Here is a 21768-nt window from a genome sequence, read left to right as displayed (position 1 = left end):
TTCCTAAATGCATGTAGACATATTACTGTTGTGTTTCTAAAACGTGAATAATATGAGTATATTTTCTGCGGACCTGTTCGTCCAGATTCCATTTTCTGCAAATAAATCCAAACAGAAACAATAACATTATTTGAAATTTGGTAAAACAATATTTTTTGTATTCACAGAATGAATCAATAATTTTTAGGTTTACATGACATGAGGGTGAGTAAAAAATATTTGTCCTTGCTTCACTGTCAAGAATATATTAAAGTATATTGTTTTACCTCCTGTGTGCATCTTCCTATACTGGTTGCACTTTATTTAACAGTAGGTGTGTTGGCTACAGTTCAGTGTACTTACCTAAGAAAGTATAAGTAGTATAAAGTAACTGGTATAAGTTTAGGTTTAGGGGTATGTTCATGGTCAGTACCTGTTATTACCCAGTTACAATATTTACTGTAATGAGTACACAGTATGTACATGGGAAACAGGCCTGTAAAATAAAGCTCAACCGAAATACGGTTTTTCAAACTGATGTGGTGAGTAAGCGGTCGGGACGTGCCCGCTAAAGCACTTCAGAAATCATTTCAGGCAAGAAGTGTGTTAAGACGCCCTCTTCTTGCACAGTTTGACTCTACAGGAAGAAACAAGTCTGGCCTGTGTCTGTAGGCTACTGCTGTTTTCAAGCTCAGCCAATCCTCTATGTGTGACGCTCGCTCGGAGTGGCTTCAGCATCATGATATTTAACACACCCATCCTGCACATCCGACAAAGGTATTTCCTCAAGCGCCTGTCATCGCATAAAAATCACTTTCGTTTGTCACCGCAGCGCTCACGTCTACAGCGCGTTGAATCTTCTGGGTTAAACGCTGAAAGTTCTCCAAAGACCTCGGTCGAAGGAAGGAGGTGAGATGCAACACTTTCTCGAAACCTGCCAGGTCCACCATGCGCCTCATCGCTTTCAGCTGAGCAGCCTTGGTCTATCCTGGATCCGAAAGAGCGAGTGAACTTGTGCAGCTGTGGAAGAGAAATCTCTTGCGTTGTATGAATAGCGACAGATGTTTTCTCCGTAGCAGATTTCCGCGAAGCGACCGGTCATTTGCCAGCAGTGTGATGGACCGCTGCGCTTTCGGCATTGCGAACACGCACTTTTGTGGATGATTTATTGGATGGGTTTTATCAACGCGCACACGTCTGAAATATAATGCCAAATTGCTAAATGTTTAAATAAAATAGGAGCGATAGCGCGGAAATTATTTCGTACCTGAAGGATTGTAATCGCAAGCGCACGAAAATAACCGGATTTGTTTTACATGGATGTGGATGAACGGACAGCCTCTGCCAAATAAATCCTCGCTTTTTCCTTTAAACTGGCAAACGAAAGCGATTCATGTGTTCTTCTCATAAAACTGGGAGCCCGTGTTTTATGTACTGTTGGCGATGTAGTGCGCTTGCTCACTTTTATCCCTGCCATTCCCAACTAATCTCTCCTTGAACCGGACACAGTGAAGATGATCCTTTTCCGAAAATTCCGCGTCTTGATTTTAATGGTGTTTCTTATAGCCTGCTCAATGCACATTATGATAGACTTACTACCAAAGCTGGAGAGACGGGGCAGTGGCGCCTGCTCGTGCTCTCACGCGCCCAGCGAAGAGCCGCAGAACTGGGCGAAGCATCGAGCCAAGCCGGGATCAGAGTCCGGCTGGCCTAATAAACACACGCTCAGAATACTTCAAGACTTCAGCAACGAGCCAAACTCAAATCTGTCCTCTCACTCACTGGAAAAGATCTCCATCGGGGAGAGATCTGAGGCTTTGAAACGAATGGAGCAGTTGAAGACAGGTGACGAGAGGAGGTACGCGACACGGGACGCTGCCTTCAGGAACGCAGCCGTCGGAGGTTCAAAGCTCTCGGCTCTGTTTCAGCATCCTTTATACGCGAGGCCGTTGCCGGCATTGACTGATGAAGACACGCTGTTTAACGTCAACACCGATATAAGATTTGATCCAAAAGCTGCTGAAAACCCTGAGTGGTAGGTGGAGAATATCTTTTGAATGCTTACACGTGTTCAACATCTGAAACTCACGAGATCCTGTTTTCTTGTAGTTTAGAAGAAAACATGATACTGTTTACCTCACTTATGAACGTTTTCTTAAAAATGTCCCAAACGCAATGAATGTCATGTTTTTCTCACCACAGGCAGGGAGAAGGGAAGGATGGAGATTATTCTCCTACGGGTGAGATTTCCTCAGACTCCTACCCGAACTGGCTCCGCTTCCACATTGGGATCAACCGGTATGAGCTGTACTCCAGGCACAACTCAGTCATTGATGCGATGCTGAAGGACCTGGTCTCCCAACGGATTACCAGTGTTGGTAAGACAACAACATGCACAATTTTATGATGCATGATATGAGGATAGTTCATTTTGAGAATAGACTATGGCTCCCTTCATTCTGTCTACGGGTGCATCAATACAATTGGACTGAGATTTACAGGTAGTGGATTCCAGCTGGGTAAATGAATTAGAAGAGTGTGCAATTTAGACTTAATCAAACACCAAGCTGTGAAAAAGTATCTCCTGCCAAGCATGCCCATCTTCAAGTAGGAGAGAAAGACACGACTGATGGGCTGCATTTTTGTGGACCCCCAGGGTCAATATGTCTGCTGTGTAGTTAAGATTCCAAGAGACGTTCAGAAGGAATGTGAAATACTGTATAATAATACATTTAGGTACTAATAATAAAGGACATACTGAGGTCTAGTTCTAGAGTAATGCTGCCTCTTTGTTGACTTGAGGCAACAACTTCATCTGTTTGTTATTGCCATAACATTCTGTACATGCTTCTTCACCAAGGTCAAGGACAGTGTGTTTTGTTGCCTGTTCCCTATCATCTGTGTGTTATCAAAGGACAAAGACGTTTCCTTGGCTTTGTTGACACTTCATACTAACAATTTTCACATTGTTATTGCTATTTGCATGAAAACAGTCATGTCTTAAATATTTGTTGTAAGAAGGCTCCCGTTGTGTTAAGCGTCACTCTTGTTCTCTCTTCAGCAATGAAATCCGGAGGCACGCAGCTGAAGCTCATCATGACTTTCCAGAACTATGGCCAGGCTCTCTTCAAACCTATGAAGTGAGTGAAAATAGCCAAATAATAATTGGAAGTTTTTTTTCAATGCATCATGCGGTAAAATACTTAGATTTTACAGCATTTTTAATCTATTCAGAGAGTTTTGGGCAAGTGCAATGTAGGCTATGTCTTGCATTTGTTGATGATATACATTTGATTTTCAGTTTCGTTTTGAATGCTGTTGTTGTGAATTTCAAACACAGATTTTATATCAACCATGCTATCCACCTAGCTAAATAAATGAGGGGTTGTCAGAATTGGATCAAAACTATAAATAGAAACGGTTTGCTATCATTTCTAAGCAAAAGTGTTTTCGTTAATTTATACAACAGCTGTAACTGAATAATTTACAGCTTTTATTAAACTACGGTATTTTTAACTATTGCTTCGATTCATCTATTAGGATCTGATCAATTATCACAAATAAACATTTACATTGTCACAGTGGGACTGACACCTTGTACTGTATATTCTACTTTACAGAAAAAAACCACTGCATTTAAACATTGTGTTGTCCAAGTAGGCAAGCTCTTTTTAAAACTTTTTAATGGTTAAGTATTTGCAAAACCCACAGTTAAACTTGAAGGTTGACCAATAGAATAAAACATTATGAAAAATGCAGATACAAGGTTTCAGTCAGACTGTAAATTTCTTTCCAAAATCAACTATAGCTTTACTGAAATTTTACATCATTAGTTAATGCTTTCTTACAGTTTTTTAGTATGTACAGGATTCTTACACCCCGTGATTTTGTTTTCCAGATACTGTATGGATTTTCATTTCAATTCAGAATACAGTAACCTACTCTCTAATGTGAACATTTCCTGTCCTCTATAGTTGTCCTTACTCTGTTATTAAATCTTCTGACAGACACGCAGCCATTGTGTGACATTTTTGGCTTAGTTGCTCAATTCAATTTGGATATGGCTGTTATTATGGTCCTTGGATAATATGCTGGGATCAGGGCTATTGAAAAAGGATTTATATCCGTCGCTGTAGTGATCCACAATGGACGGATCATATCCCATCTGAAATGTAGGTTACAATGGGAAAGAGGTTGTTTTTATGGATTTGACAAGCCCTCAGCGCAAATAATACTCGCCTCCCTGTAATTTTCTGGATCTATAAATGGCATCTCAGTGTCGTTGTTGGATCTAGAGCGGCAGCCCCTCCATCTGCATGCGCTTTAACTGTTGATTTCAAGCACGGTTCTTTCTGTTTCTCGGGCAAAAATGAACGTCCTAGTGGTCTCGTTGCATCATTGAGATCTTCTCTGCAACATCCTTAATAGCAGCAGTTAAAGACTAATGCATGCAGGATGTGGATGTCTGAATCATTACTGATGTGCCGCTTGGCCATATGTCCTGCCAGCTCAAAGCCTTTATTGGCCATGATTTTGGTGTTCAATTGTAAACATCCTGTATTCATGAAAACAAGCTTTAGTCTTGGCAGACTTCAATATAAGAAGCTATTTAATATTGATCAATAATTCCTCTATAGGCTGAAGTTCATTGTGTTAATTACATTGATATAGAACAGTAAATTGCAACATTTAGGATTGGAAAGGAAGCTTATGTCAGGTGCACTTTGCGCATGAGTGAGTCCTAAACAATTCTGTCATCGGGATATGTTCTTGGTTTGTGCTTGGGGTGTATTTAGGGAGAGATGAGAACAATGGGTCTTTGGTGACAAGAAGCTGATAAATGTTATTAGAGAGAGAAGGTCTGGGCCCGGCCTGTTCCTGCTATAATTAGCACAGACCAACAAAGACACACTCATTCCTTCAAACCACAAGCTTAACAGTTCAACCTCATCCTGTTCTTGAGATCATCTTTTCTCTTGCCTTCTCATTTTTCACCGATAGATTTGAAAACCTGCACTTATGCGACCTTCTTTAAGGACATCTCAACTTCTTTGAGGTGTTTATCCTTTTACCACCACTGCTAATCTAATCAAAGTAAAAACTCAACGGCTTCAGAATCGTCTGTATTCATCGCCGCAGTCCTGGAGCCTTCTAATTATATTTCTAAATATTGTTTTCACAAACTGATGTGATTATGCGTTTTACAACCGTTCTCTGATGAGTACAGACGTGTCTTTTAAATTCTTGTGGCTTTATGCTTGGATCACTCGGAAAAGATGTTTCTTCCATTATGTGCTCACTCTTATGGTGTTGTGTCTTGTTCTTTTTAAAGGAACACTAAAGAAAGGTTTTGAAGAATTTTAATGCATCTCATGGCCATATTATGGGAGTTTATGGTGGCTTTGTTTATCTAGCTAGAACAAGAACTAAGATGTATCGCAAGTCTCTTAAAGATTCATTATAGCATATATTTTTAGCTGTTATATGTTATGTTATTTTTGTGTGAGGAATAAACCTACATTTATTCTGGCGTCATTTATACACCCCTCATGTTATTCAAAACCTGTACATGACTCACAGCCTTTCTTTCGTCGAACAGAGAAGAAATGCAGATAAATGTGGTTTTGTGTCCATATAATGAAAGTCAATGGGGAGAAATGTTGTTTGGCAACCAACATTCTTCAAAATATCTTCTTTTGTGTTCTGCAGAAGAAATTTATACAGGTTTGGAATGACACTAGAGTAAATAATGAAAGAATTGTGAATTTTTGTTATTTCTCAATCTTATTTTAGAAGTTCTAAAATATAACCCCCAAAAAAGTAATATGGACTACTGAAATACACATAAACAACCAATATGTAATTTCAATGAACTATCCCTTTAAGAAGACAAGTAATATATATAACTCTTTTTGTTATTTTTGTAGTTTGATAATTTGCATTTAAAATCATTATTTGGAAAATGTGTATGTTAAGATTCTTCAAATATTCTCCTTTGTGCTCCAAAGAAAAATGCATGCACAGCATGAGGGTCAGTAAAAAGTAATGTTCTTTGTGGCGTGAGCTATTTCTTAAAGCAGAACATGTTTTGTCAGATGACTCATGTCTGCATGTGTGCTTCATGCTCAGAGGTTCCTCATTTATTACAGTACAACCGCAAGAAATTACCCAGTCAGCTCTTCATGAAATTAACAAAGACTTTGTATAGTGCTAACAAAGTCCGTTTAGGGAAATCCCGCCACTCGGCAGCCATCTTGGCAAAGCGCCTCCAGGCAGTTATTACGTAATTCAAACAAGAGTGAATACTGGGAAATACTGATATTTCTACAATCGGTGGCTAAAATCCCAATCAAATTACATATTTAAAAACAACATTTAAAAATGAAGTAAATGGAACCATAACGTTTGTTTCCTATGATACATTTTTTCATGTTGCTTTAGATACTACGAATGCGCAAAACATCTAGGCAGGGTCACATCTTATTAATATTAAAGGGGGGATGCAACGGTGTTTAATGCATTCTTATTTACAATGTTAAACGTGTTGTCTTCTCATGCTTGACATGGTCAACCTGTCAAAAAATGAGTTGGACGTATGACGTAGCATTTCTGTGCTCCACACTCCCCCAGCGTTTTTTTCCAGTTATTCTCCAACATGTCTGTGTTTTGTTGGTAATGGGTGCGCACATGCTTTAGTCCCGCCCCCCCCCCCCCACGCTGTATCCGTCTTTTATAAATGTTATCAAACTAAAGACTCCACCGATATTTGAAGGGTGTGATACTATTCTGTAAATTCTCAAGATTAACACGAGACATGCAGAAACTATCTGAGTTATGGCCACTTTAATGTCTTTGGTGCTAAACATTTCCTTCATTTATTCATTCTGAACCTTGTGTATTACTTTTGCTCCTGAAAATGAAGATGAAAACCTCCAAAAGACCATTTTTCATGTTCTTGGTCTGCAAACCCTACTTACACATAAGGACTATTTATCACAGAATTAATGATGATTGGGTGTGTAAGTGGATTAGTGGGCGGAGAGATCAGAGTGGATGATTTCCTGAGAACATCTACAATAAGACTCCACAGGTTTAATAAAGAGTAGATGCAGACAGGCACTGCTTTAAATGCATCATTGCTGAGGCACTATTTAAAGATAAAAGAGATTTCAATAGCAAACAGACGTGTCTTAAAAGCTGCTCTCTGAGGCATGAAATACTGCAAAATATCCTTCTGTTCTGAAACAAAGAGGCAAAGGGATAACAACACGGTTGTTCTCATCTGTTCCATTGTATGACATCTCCCTCGGAATGTCACATGACAAGCACATGTCGATGATACGTCTGATGGAAAACAAGGTTGTGAGATTCAGGGTTTAAAAACAAGTCAGATCAATATGTGTTTGCAGGTATTCTCACTCAACACTCCATTAATCTCGATATATCGTGATGCCCGACTGTTGAGGAAACACTGACATTCTTCAACCATAATCAGCTCTTCTTTGGTCACACTAGATGGGGTTTTTGAACAAACATTCTGTCATCGATTAAGTTTATCTGATGAGTCATTTCCTGTGCTTTTTGTGTAGCTGCTTGACAGATGAGAGATGTATAAAAGAATACAAAGGACATTTCTGCTAGAGGTGTGCATTTTTGCTTAGGTGTGAAGATTTATGTTCGGCTAAATACTTGTTCACAAGGATATTCTATCTATAAACATAGTTTTTTTTGTAGAATATAAGCACAGCGGTGATTCTACTGTAGGATTCAGACAGTCAGCTCACACACCACATCGCTCACATACTCTTGTCTGGAACACTGAGCGTTTTGTGTTTATTGAGTTTAAAAATCTGCAACGTTGGAAACACTGCACTTGTCATTGTCACTTTTATTCAGCCGTTTACATGTACAACCATATTTCTGTGTGCAATGACTGAAAGCAGCTGTGTTAAGATGCTTTGATTGGCTTTAACACTATACTGTAAAAAACCTGGTAAAAAACTATTTTCTGGCAGCTGGGCACAAGAAATATTACGTAAAATAACAGTTACAGTTTCCTATAAAATTACATGCCTTTATCTGTTTTCCTTGTTTATTTTCTGTGATTTTTATGGTTTTGATTGCATTTCCAAAATAGACAAAAAAATTTAATAGATACCAATAAAACACGATCATTTCTAAGCAGCTTTGCTGCCCGATATATATACCATAAAAATAACAGTTTTTCTTGTACAAGTAAATGTTTCTTCAAAATGTTTCTTGTGAATTTGCAGTGATTCTGTAATTTACGTGAAAATACGTGAAAATCTGTTTATAAAACAGTAACATTTCGTAAAATTACAGTGTTTTGGACATAAATCTTAAAAAAAACTGTAAAATTCTGGAAATGTATGTTTTTTACATTGTAAAATGTAAAAGCGTGCTGTTCTTTGGGAGCGTGCGGCTGAACACCAACTGAGCTGCCTGAACCAAAAGTACAGTATAGCAATTGCAACTTCACGTTACGTTATTTATTTATTTAATTTATCCTTTATTTAGCTAGGAAAATCCCATTGAGACTTTACAGTCTCTGCTTCCAGGTAGACCTGTTCAAGATGGCCGCACATAAAGTTACACCCACAATCAATTACAAGACAGTAAGATCAAGCAAAACACGTACAAGACTCTTTTAAAACGTTATTTTAAACACCTCTTCAAAAACAAATAATCTGTCTCTTACATATCTGCAAAGCAAGCATAAAACATGGTGAGTTAATGTAGTTTTAACTGTTTCTCTAAAGGCTATGAATGTTCAGTCAGTGGAGGATGGAGGAATGAGGATTGACAATGTGTCATGATCGCCCCCGCTAACTCTGTAAAAGCATATAGAGAAAACAACCACAGCTCTTATTTTTGTGCCCTTTTTTTGTGCCGATAGTGTGAAAAGTTGCTTGTATTGACCAATACTGATTATTTGCCGATATATTGGTGCATCATGTGACTGAACTTTGCAAAAACATATTTGCTAACATGGCCCCGAATGGCTGAAGTATATTTTGTTCATCATGAGGGTTGGGGTCTCTTTATAGCCATCTTCCATACGGTCATTTCTTTCTTTTTTTGTGGAACAGCAATAATCTTTGAGCCTTCTGCAATAAAGCCCAAAAGTAGAACAACACCTCCCAGCCAACAAGCTAGACATTCGGAGAACCGTGAACTGGAGTGAACTCTTTGAAGTGTTCTCTGATACAGTATCTTGTGTTAAGTTGGTTAGCGGCAACAGGATCTATCAGGAGGCTTAGTGATTCATTTGCTTCGTACTCATTCTTGATTCGTAGCCTCAGAAGTATTGGCTTCAGAGATGTCTTTCATAACGTATTACTGTCAAAGGGCTCTGAGGTTCAGCGCATCCACAAGGTTAATGATATCTATCCTTGCACTGCAATATCCACAAATCCGTCTCCGTCCAAGATATGACTTTGAAAGATCTTCAGAATCTGTTTAATGTCTTCCGTAGTACCGCTCAATGTTCAATCACATTAATAGTGCATCTGTTAGTTGTTGTCCTGTCCTTGCCAAGGTCTGACTCATAAGAAGGCATTCACAACGACTTAGTAGACCGTTTTGCTCCAAATTTGCATCAAAGAAATGTATTGTCTTATAGGAACAGGCCATGTGAGATATAATAATAATAAACTGAGTTAGTGTGGAAAATGTTTTTTCTTCTTGAAAAACGTTTCTGACTTTAACTGTAGTCTTAAAGGCAGAGGGTCATATAAAAGCCAACACAGAGCACAACAACACAAACACATCTATTTTTAAACCTGTAGTTACTGTCAACCAGGCGCCAATGGGAATAATTATCCCATAATGAGGCACAAGGTAAAAATACAGTGTTTACATTGTTTAAATCTTTATTGTCACTTAATTTTAAAAGTGGTAGATGCACAATATTGTCCCTTTGCAGTACAACAAACTCTCTAATTGGCCCCAGATGCCCCAGAGTATCTCCACAAAACACTGAATATCACAGATTATTAGTGGACAACAAAATGGACAGCAGAGGCTCGATCGAGAGCAGATCAGTGCATTCAAACACCAACCGAAGATTTGAAGACATCTGTTATTTAGCTCTCTCCTGTACTCTTGTTTTCAGATAGATCTGAGCTGAAATGGCTGTGATTTTACTTTCTAACAACAGTGAGATTGGGTAGACCCAATACATGATGCAATTTACCTTGGATTCATATGCCTTTCGTTTATCTGCGTTAGCAGTTATAGGTTCTATCGCTCTTTCTTTCGTTTTTTCTTGCCTTCTGTAACTGGCTCATCCAGGATTATTGCAGATACTTTTTTGTGTTGTGATAAGCGCTTGAGTACATCCAGAAAAGGCACAGCTCATTGTACTTGCTTAAGTCTGAGGCTCAGGCTCTTCTGTGTTTATACTGAAAGATCAAGAGCAATGAAAATGCACAGCAGGGTCATTTGTGTATTTTCGGGTTCCTGCTATATGCTCCTTTGCAAAAGGAGGCCCAACCGAGTATTGAATGCATAGAAATTAACATACTTTTCTTAAGCCTGACATTTCTGTTGAAAATATCCTTTTTTATATAAGCTATAATAATAAAAATGTAAAATAAACGCTTGAAATATTTCACTCTATGTGATATATATATAATATATTGGTTCTACTTTATATGTTACAAAAATATTGACCTTTTCCACGAGATTCTAATTAATTGAATGCACCTGAATGTGTTAGCATTCATTTTTCCAAGTATCACAGTTAGGTGAACCTGGCGTAAATAAGTTCCCTGCTGCTTTGAGCATTTTTGAAATGTCGGTAGGTGCTAACTTCTCAAATAAAACTGGCAAATACATAATTTTTTCTGTGATTAAATGGACGGATCATTATTTAATGGATAAATTAAGTATTTATAATACTATATTCGGTATTTAATATTTTATAATTGTCTGATGGATGTATTTGGAGTGGCCCAAGAAAAATCTGGGGGGGGTGTGTCCCCGACCATTGACATTATATGCTTTTTTTGTGCTTTTCTGTATACTTTCTGTCCATTATTCAGTATTATCCCTTTAACTTCTTAATGACATCATTATTCAGGAATTTACATAAATTTAGGGAAGACACAAACACCAGCAAATAGGGATGGGCGGCGTGACCAAAAATCTATTTCGCGGAATGAGTCATTTTATTTCACAGTAACGATATATTTCACGTTAACAATCTCCCATTATAATTCTATATTTTATACCTCATTTTTCTTAGATTGACCCAGTTTATTTATTTATTACAGTTAATTTGAATGCTCACCATACTTATGAAAATGTACTAAAGATATCAAGTTATGATAGTGAGATGTATTATTTATTTATCTTCTGGCTATATCATATGTATACAGTAGGAAGATAGACAACAAGTAGAACAATGAATGGCATATTCCGTCGTTCCGGCCAGCCCTACCAGCAAGTATTACCTTTACTGAGCATTGGCTGTCTTTAGCTTTTGCCAGTTTGTGAGCATAATGTTTGCTATCTTTAAAATAATACACAAGCATATTCATTTTTAAGAAATAAGTTCAAGAGATGCTTCACAGCAGGAAAACCCAACTCACAAGAAGTAAAAAAGTCATTTGTTAAAGCCTTCAGTCTCAAACATAGTTCTCATGGTCGGTTAGACTGGGAGTTTTAGGCTAATGACTACACAGGCCAAGAGCAAAACAGCTCGCAGGAGTCCATTGATCTGTTTACACAGGATTGCAGAAATGGGTAGACCTGAGAAAACACGCCACCCCATTTGTGGTACAGTGTATGCAAATATGAGCTTTGGAATCTAATTTTTCACTGAGACACTTGGCTTTGTGGCTAATCTCAAAACACGAAAAATAGTATGCCTGCATTATATTCAGGCAATACTGCGGTACAGCTAAAGGATTGTGGAAAAATGCAGAGGAGTTTAATAGGGATCAAGTTTTCACAGACAGACAGACACACCTTGACCACAACTGGCAACCTCTGAAAACATCTCATTGAGAAACTGTCTTAAAGTTCTTTATAATCCCTGTCTCCATAAGCACAGTACCTCGGCGTTTATACTAGTCTGTTTTCCTTAAAAATGCATAACTCTTGCTAGGGTTTACGCCTGGCGTTTACACTACGTTTCGACCCCCGCAAACAGAGCCTGTGTAAAAGGATGAAAATAGAGACTTTAGAATATGCAGGTTTGGTTGCCCACATTCGCTTGCTGATTGGGTCATCTACACCCTTGCATTTGCTTCCCTGATTCGTTAAGCCTCTGTCATATGAGCCATTACGCTACCTGAAGGCGACATTATGACCAGCCCCACAAGGGCTGTGTAAACAACAGGCTTGTTTTAATTCAAGCTGCGCTGCGTACACGGATCGACGTGGTGACATTACAGCAACGCGAGAGAGAATCGAGAGCCGTATGTTTTTAAATCGTGCTGTCAGTACTGCGATGTCATCCGTCGATCGGTCTGCGTGGCGCCGAATGAAATCAAACAAGCCTAATAACATGGATTGCCTCATCTAACGGTATCCACACGTAGAAGGCCTTGCTTTCGCACCGGTCGGTCTGTGACTAGTAACCAACTGTCATCAACAACCAACTATGCCCATTCAACTGTTAACATTTATGTGCGCATGCCCAGCGTGTCTGAATGGTCATGTGACATGCGTTTTCGGTAGTGTAGTGTAAATGCAGATTTTTTTCTAGAACGCATGTGTAAATAAATATGGATCGTTTTCGTTTTGAAACGCTGTTCTCGTACGACAACGGGCTAATGTAAACGCCACCTTAGTAAACAGCCTATGTGAGCGCAATTATTCATTAGAACTTCAAACATATATAGTATAGAATATAACTTTAGTGTGTATATATACAGAGAGAAAAAGAGAAAAAGGGCCGTTCGCTATTGTCACCCATCTCTATAATTACTGTCATCTGTAATCCACTCACTGTTCTGAAAAGGCAATATGCCACGTACAGCAGTCTCCACGATACCAGCGGGATTGGTGTGGATTTCAGATCTTAGCGCAAATGTGTTTTTGTGTTTTGTATTCCTTCCCCCTGTCTTTTGTGCTCTGGGAATTATGAAGGGAGCTTCTACATAGCTGGAAAATATGAACTGCTTTAACCAAGCCAGCATCAAAAGTGCAGTTAATCCAAGCTTTTTTTCTCACAACTTGTTTTTTCCCTCTCTATAAGAATGTCAGAATGTTCCTATAAATGTTTAATGATTTTGATTCTGGTTCTGCTGTCTACACTGTGGCCGATACGTTTCCAGCTACTGGATTTCATGTTTTCCCACATGGCCAATAGCATATTTAAGTCGAGAGCCATGTTTCATTGTGTTAGATCTTAGAAAGGCCAAACCCTCTGTCTTTTCTCGACTCTTCGTATTTGATTACAGTTTACTGTCTATATCTATTCAAAATGTTGTAAGCAATGAAGTTTCTCAACACACCTCAAGGATCTTAATCAAAAGAGGAACTACTAAAACCATAGAATGGAGTGGAACACAACATAGGGTAGACTACTCTAACCTGGGCTGGGTCTTTTCTTGCCCTTTAATTTATAGACTGCTTATCAACTCTCGCTTTACTTTTCCACCCACTAATTTACCTAATTTCATGGTGGAGTGCCTACCACAGACTCAGGGAGCTGTTATTTTATCGCTTACGGCTGCATTTTACCTGGGCATGATTTTGGGAGGGAATACAAAAATATTACAAATTACAATTCTATGAATTATACTGAATGAACCGCAGGGAATGTTTCAAACCGACAGCAGAGAATAATCGGATGTATATTTATAGAGACGAGGTTTACATTAGTCTAAATGATTTAAATGTATAGAACAAAGGGCCACTGCTTTTGCAATTAAGTTGAAGAAAATGAGAAAACATTTCGAGCCTCGCCAGCGTTCTTGCCACCAACAGCCCAGCCAGACTGCAGAAGTATAATTACTCTAATTTTGTCGGCAATAAATCTGAACCCAGACATGAAAGAATTCAGGGAACATCTTTAATTATACACAGTGGGGACCAAATAACCACTTAGCACCGAGGAGATGTTTTATATAGAATTTATCTGGGCAACGTTTGATTTTAAAATATTGTCTCCTCAGTAATGGCGTCTTTTAATTTGTTCAGGTGCCAAAACTCAGAAAATGCTTGTGACACTTTAAAAGACGGCTAACACTGTTTTTAACGGAAAGACAAAAAGACTTTATCAGAGTTGTCAAACGTATTCCATGTCTTTATATCTTCAATCTTAATTTTTTTTATTTGGGATATGATGCTGCACTTCAAATAAATGACATATGAAGAGCAAATGCACTAATTGAATTAGTTGCGTATCGTGTGTGGCTTGAATTTGGTCCTGAAAATAATATAAAAAAAATTCTGGCTATTACAGCTCTGACATTCTGTTACATTTATAGAAAACTTTGGAAGACGTAAACAACGCTGGTCCAGAAGAACTTCCTGTTTCACTTTTCAACACTACACAAGCATTTGAACAGAATACAACCAATAGAACATTTTTAAATCATTTCAAAATGTTAAAACATTATCCGTAGGACTTAATTATATATCTGCTGCTGTCCTTCTGAAACCTTGTTTGTTCATATTTCTTGTTTTGTTTTGTTTTGTAGTTGCCATAAATCATTATTGTTAGTCATCCTTAATGTTTGTCACTGGATTTTGCAAATATCTAACTCATTAAAAGTATGAAAAAAAGGCTCCTCAACTTTGAAAACACAGTATTTAATCATTTAAAAGTACAGTGTTTTTTGATGTCCTAGCTGATAAACAGCGTATTTGGACATACTTTATGATGTTTCAGAAGGACAGCAATAGCCAAGTTTCCATCCGTACGTGATGCAAATCTTTTCAAAGTCCGCAATAGCAGGAGGAAAGACTAACGTGAAATGGGTGCGTTTCCATCAAGTTCCTCGAGCATACCAAGAGTATATAAAAAAGACACAATCAACAGTAACTAGGGCTATTATAATAATCGTCTCATCGTGATTATTCAGATCATCGCAATTATTGTACATCTCTACACAAGGAGGTGGTGTAGTATATGCATATTGCATATTTTAGTGGATATATTGTAACTGAAGTATGGTAATACTTGTAAAATGTACTACCACAACACTATAACTTAAAAAAACTTAAGGCTTATACCATAAAAATAAGTACAATTTCATTTTATTTAAGTTATTCTCAGTGTGAAAACCAGCCTCCCAAATTGTATTAACAAAAGTACATTTTGATCTTGCAAGTGAGAGAAAATCCCAACTAGAAGGTTTTCTTTGACTGATGTCATTTTAATGGTGGCTTTAATTTACAAGTATTTGTCGGTTGTATGTAAAATGTAAAATGAAAAATAGCATAGTATTTTATTCAGAACAGTATGGTCATTTCAAGGCCAAATTAAATTCAATTCGAATAAAATGTCAAAGACCTAAAGCGGACAATTAATCGTCATAATCACAATAATTTATTAGACAGTTAACCGTAAGCCCTAACGGTAACAGCCTCGTGGCTTTATGTTAGCAACGTCAGAATTTATTTGGCAAATGCGCTTCCATCTACCATTATTCGCATTATCTTTTTTTCGCAAAAAACCTTCACGCAAGCGTAAAAACGTTTTAGTGAAATTACCAGTTTTCGTTTAGAAATTTGCCGTTTCCATCACTCATTTCTGTAAGATATTTAAAATATTTAAAAATTTAAAAATTAATTGAAACATTGCACCAAGAACAGTGTTTACAACTTGCGAAGTGGTCATACTAGAGCAAAAAGTTATATAAAATGTTTTAATATGTAAAATCAGTTGCAGTGCATATGTATTATCTAGTTTCGTTGTCACTTAAAATTAATCACATGGTAATTCATTGCAAGTCAGAATTTGTACAGTTTACAGTGACAAAATGTTGTCATCATCATAAATTAGCCAGCCAGTTCTGGCTCAACAGGTCACACTGTAATTAGTTTGGCTGTCAAAAAACCCTTTCCCTACCACCGGCTCATTGCTGCAGGTGTAGTGTGCTGCTGGCTAATGTCTGTTTTCTGATTGGTCGGCCTCAGTGCCCCGGGAATCAGGAGGCGGGGCAGGCCTAAGGAGCAGATGCTGACTTTCGCCTATAAAAATGGCATACTGTAGCACAAACTGTATACTGTAAAAATTCCACTATTAAAAAAGATGAAATGTAATAGTGTGATTGTGTTATAGTAAGAGTATGAGGAGAGGAGAGAGTTTAGCCTTTAGAGCACCGAGGACAGAAATGACTGTCCATTCACAGTGTGGCCCCAGTATATCTCTCTGGGCAGAGTAGGCAAGCTGTTTACAGGAACAACACAGACCAGCATCACGGCGAGGAGGAAATGCCCCACACTCTCTCTTGCCCTTCGAAATTATCTCGGCAGCGACGGGTTGAGATGGAGCCGACCTGAGAAAAACTTCGAAATGTCAATAAATGTCAAGTGCCTGAACTTAAACTCATTGACAGCGTGTTACAGAAGGAAAAAGCATTTAAACAGCCTGCGTTTTTGACTCTCTTTTGTTTTTAACGCTGAGACATTTTATGTTTGCGCCGTCTGTGGCTCTTAAAGGAACAGTTTACCAAAAACAAATCTTCCACTCAAGAAATAAAACACACACACAGGCAAAATTTTGACTGAAGTTGTCATAAATGTATGCATGAAAGGGTAAAGCATCTTCAAGTGGCTCTCTTCCATATTATATTTCATAGGAGCTGAAACCGTAGGACACCATTAAATTGGTCCATGCGTCTCATGTATTACGTTTAAAGACTTCAGAAGATTAAATCATTATTTTTTGATAACCTATCCTCTCAGTGAGTAACGGAACATTGAATCAGTGGGCTGAGCTGAAGAACTAAACCAGTTATTTTCAATGAGCCATTGATCCATTCCAGAATAAATCTCCACATTAACAAAACATTAAGTGAGTTTGCAGCACATCCTGGATAAAGATTATTAGCACATAAGGACTTGAACTTCCGTCTTTTCTTAACACAGTTCTCTCTTATGTCTTTAGAAAAAGAGCATTATTCATACAGAATACGTTTGGGGTGTTTTGTGTGCCTTCTGCATGGTGTTCCATCCTAGAGCTCAAAGAAATAGTTCACCTAAAAAAGAAAATTGTTTCATTATTTACTCACCCTCATGTTATTCCAAATCTGTATAACGTCCTTTCTTCTGCAGAACACAAAAGAAGAATGTTCAAAGAACATTGGTAGCCAAACAACATAAGCCCCCATTGATGCCCATTGTGTCGACACAAAACAACATTTCTCAAAATATCTTCTTTTGTATTCCACAATAGAAATAGACATATTCAGGTCTAAAATGACATGAGGGTGACTAATTAATGACATAATTTGTATTTTCAGGTGAACTATTCCTTTAAGAAAGAAATTCAAACAGGCTTGTAAAGAGTAAATAGACGAGCAACGATCATTCAACGCTTTGTACTGCATGTGAGCACTGTGTGACATCAGGCCTTGCCGTCTCAGCGAGAGCTCTGGTGTATTTACATTCTCTGTATCTGATGCCAAATCTGGCTCTTAACAGCATCCCTCTATTCCCGCCCAGAGGGATATTACTGCCATCCGAATGACCATCCCCTCTGAAGAAGGTTTTCTCTTCTAGTTCTTTCCCGTGCCTTGCTCGCCCATGTCCATTTTACTTACTCTTATAGTTTTCTGGCCTCATACTGCGCCGTGGCCTCGGATCCTGTCCATTAAGCTGTTTCCCGCAGCTGTGCAATGTGAATGAATGAAGTGCCCTCTGCGCCCTGACATTCTAACCGTGTCATCATTAACCTGTGTATCTGCCCTCCGCCGAGCCGCGTTTACTGCATGGCTGAGGCAGGCGCTGGAATGGCACAAATTATGGCTTTTTATTAGACATTTGGGTTATCCTGTTATGGAAAAGGTAGAGTGGGGTGTGATTGAAAAGCTCTCTGAATGCCATCTTGAGCTAATCCACACCCTCACAAAGGAGACGTGTGCTGTTCTAAAGCATTTTCTCATGCACCTATACGCGCTGAATAAAAAAAACACCACCAAATGCTTTCTGAGGGACACATATGCAGAGCAGTTGGGGTACTTTTCAGAGCAAAATGTCACTAGCCATCCAATAATTTGGCTTAACCAGGTGATATCTGTTATAAAATGGGGAAGTGGCCAGGCTCTCTCTCACTGACGGTCCGGTCGCTCATCCTCTTATGCTCCCGATCTCCTCTGTGATACGAGACCGGTGCGCGTCCAGCGCTTACCTTCATGCCGTTCCCGATGTAAATGACTATCTTTCTTCAGTTGAACTCTTACAAATGATTTGCAAATGCAAATGTTTTGTATATGATTCAACACGTTGAAACTCTAAAAGCACATACATCCATCGTAAAAGCAATCCAAATGCGAAATATTTTGAGCAGCTTATTTATGGCAGCTAAAAAGTAGTTTTGAATCTATTTATTTTTGCATGTTTCATGTTGAAAATATTATATGACAACATATGAGACATGCATGAACTTCAGAAGTCATCGATGTGTCACCATATAAAAATTTTATGGTGATACTATGGATTTCGTTGCCTTCAGTTTAAAAAAACTGGTTTCTCCTGTAATTTCTCCTCAGAAGACATTGATTACCATATTAAAATTATTCGGATTACTTTTATGATGGATGAATCTTTTTCGGAGCTTGAAACACCCTATACCAAAATTTCAACAATAAACATTGGAACACTTTGTTTTTTCATATAAATACAAAAATATATATATAGATGCATACACTATACTGTATTAATCAAAATATATAATACATATAAAGATATTTAGATTCAGTTCTAAATGTTCTGTTGGTTATTTGTTAGCAAATTATGAGATAATTCTTCTTTTTGGATGAACTCTTCCTTTAAAGTGTACCAGATTGTAGTAGTCTGTTTCATCCCCCACATCCCAACACTCAAAACCAAGGTTCAGGTTGCGTGCCGTTTTTTCTTTAGCCGGTTTGCGCCGTTACCCAATTTGTATTTCAAAGCAAGTGCTAAGGCAGACAGTGTGTGGAAATATACAAATATCAGTGGGCACAGTTCATCATTAGCAAATTGAAATGCAGAAGTAAGGCATGGTAGATTTTTACATCTTTAAAATATGTGTATTCTGTGGATGATGCAATAATTAATAAACAGAAGTTTTGAGATGGTGAAACAAAAATATTAGGCAACACAGATTATCCTGTGCTGTAAATAATCAACCAATGTTTTGCACTGTAACGCACACACACAGCAGAGGCTGTGTTGGAATGTCTGATATTCCTGGTAATGCCTCTTAAAGAGAAGGGGGAATATTGGGTATAAATTATGTAAAGCCTGTTCATGAGATGCTCTCTCATATCCTGCCGTTCCGCTTCCGACTCTGCTTTGCCATATACTCTGTGTTGTTTTCCCGTCAGAAGATAACACCTAATGCTGGAGAGTGATATTCGCCTCAGTGAAAGGCTTTTCCCAGAGTTCCCTCCCACTGCAAAGCAAAGGCTTAGGCCTATATGCTGGCTCTTATGAACAATAGAGCAAACAGCCTCTTCTGAAGGGCTGCTCGTCTGCCTAGCATCTATTCTGCCGGGTTAGCATTAGCATTGTTTTCTCGCTGTTAAGGAAATGCTGCTGCGTTCTCAACAGGAGGCTTAAAACTAAGGAGAGGCAATTAAGGTGTGTTACGTGCATAGAGAACCAAATGCAAAATGGACGACTTAGCCCGACTAATTAGCGCTAATTGATGTATAGGCAAAGCAATTTGCTTGTTTTCTCTTTGGTACACGGCTTCCCTTTGAGAGCTTTTTAAGCTGCATGAATGTGAGAGCTATGAATGTTTTAGAGGCCGCTTTGATTCATTTGATTTCAGTTTTATTCATGTACTGTGTTTTACCTTTTTTCTGTGTTTCGTTTTTTTCCTCTGTAAAGCTGCTTTGGAACAATGCAAATTGTGAAAAGCGCTATATAAATAGAATTGAATTGAATTGAATTATTGCAAGAAACCTTATTTTGATTCGTATCCAGAGTACAATCACTGTAACACATGGCCTAGAGTGGATTATTGTTTTTATAAAATGGCAATATGATAAACACAAAAATGTTTAGTCGTCCATTTTACAAGATGTAAACAACACTGGCCCAGAATCAAAGTGTTTTGACCAAAATCATGGGTCTTCAACCGATTACATCGGCATCATAAAATACTGTAGGGTTAGAATCAGTGCATTCTCTGTCTCCCTTCCGATAAGTAAAGAGTACGCATGAAAGGAGTTGCGTACAAAGGAACGCATTGTTGCAATAATGTGGTGTGAATCATGTATGATGGAGCATGTGTACATGTGTTGATATTGTCCTTCAGGTTGGGATCATAGTTTGTAGCTTGTCGATGTAATCCTGAATAAGATGTATGTGTACACATAGTACCCTATAGGCTAATTTAAAACTTTATTGTGCACACCTGTGTGTATGCGGGGGTCCTAAAGACACTTGTGCCCAGGGGGCTCTGAAATCTTAATATGTTGGTCATACGTTCAACTCGTTTTTGGGCAAGTTGGCCATGTTAAGCTCGAAAAGCCAGCACGTTTAACAGTGTAAAGAAGTCTTAATGCATGACAGTTACCTCCACTATAAACTTGGCAAAGTGACATGAAAAAGTGGAACTCAACAGTTTCCAATGGGGCTTATCCAATTAGAATTTGCATTTAAGCAAAGACAATCATAAAATGCATGAATTCGTATGAACCCGACGGAACCATTAAAATACTGTCAAAGGCTATTATGGAGCTAAATCATTTTCTTCAGGTGCAAAACAGACCCAAATCACACAAAGGCAACATATAGGTAAAACTTTAATGGAAGACAAATAAAAAAAGTGTCCAAGCCTAGCAACATTGTTGGCAAAATAAAACCAACCCACAGTATGACAAAACAGGAAAAGAAAACAAAGCTGTAAAACCAGGGACAAAAACTGTGTAATTTGACAGAGCGATCGGAAGGGCAGCACAAACAAACATGCAGACCACAATTAGAACCAAAAGAATGAACCAGCACAGAACAACCAGGGAGAATATAATTTGAGACAAACAAGAAGGGCAAAGGAGGTCAGAGAGACCAGACAGCACACGCAAGACCATGTGCAAAACCAAAACAAACAAACACCTGTAACCATAAGAGAACACACAGGTAACAGGATCTTGACGTTTTTATTGAAATGCGTGGTAGCCGTTTTATAGTATTAGATTTGTATTGTGTACTTTATTTTAAAAGTCGTATTATAAGCACATCAACCTTTTTTTGTTGGGCGGAATTACAAATGATCCATTTAACATTGACATCGTCATGCCTTTGTTCTATTTATATACCCAATGAAAGCACATGTTTGCTCAGAAAAGCATTGCCGAGCTGGAAATCAATGAGCAATACTCAGCGGTCCCACGGGGTCACTTGTAATTATAAATGATAATGGCAGCTGCTTTCTTTCTGCTGGAATGCAGTGGATGTGATGGAGCGGTCAATTCCAATTACGTGGAGGTTATTGGAACGCCAGTTTCGCACGAACTTGACACGACCCATAAGTAATATTAATGTTAGCATGAAATCGGTTATGCTTTCGTGATATGAGATCGTGCCATGCAAAGGCCTGAGGTTTTCTTAACCTGACATTCCAATAAAACAATGCAGGTGAACCGCTATTAC

The 21768-nt window shown here is 38.3% G+C and overlaps 1 protein-coding gene across 1 annotated transcript in view; it reads left to right on the top strand.

The window, feature by feature from the left end:
* The first annotated feature begins 603 nt into the window (after positions 1-603).
* The window catches only part of fam20cb (FAM20C golgi associated secretory pathway kinase b), a 36378-nt gene continuing 15213 nt past the window's right edge, over positions 604-21768 (top strand). Inside the window, exons 1-3 of the mRNA XM_079476060.1 lie at positions 604-2014; positions 2182-2357; positions 3041-3119. Of these exons, the coding sequence (XP_079332186.1) occupies positions 1494-2014; positions 2182-2357; positions 3041-3119 (776 nt within the window). The 5' untranslated portion in view covers positions 604-1493. The remainder of the gene's footprint in view (positions 2015-2181; positions 2358-3040; positions 3120-21768) is intronic.

Source organism: Barbatula barbatula (assembly GCF_947034865.1).
Source record: "Barbatula barbatula genome assembly, chromosome: 16".
Lineage (NCBI taxonomy): Eukaryota > Metazoa > Chordata > Actinopteri > Cypriniformes > Nemacheilidae > Barbatula > Barbatula barbatula.
The sequence above is the reverse complement of the archived record's forward strand: the minus strand, read 5'-3'. Positions and strand labels throughout refer to the sequence as shown.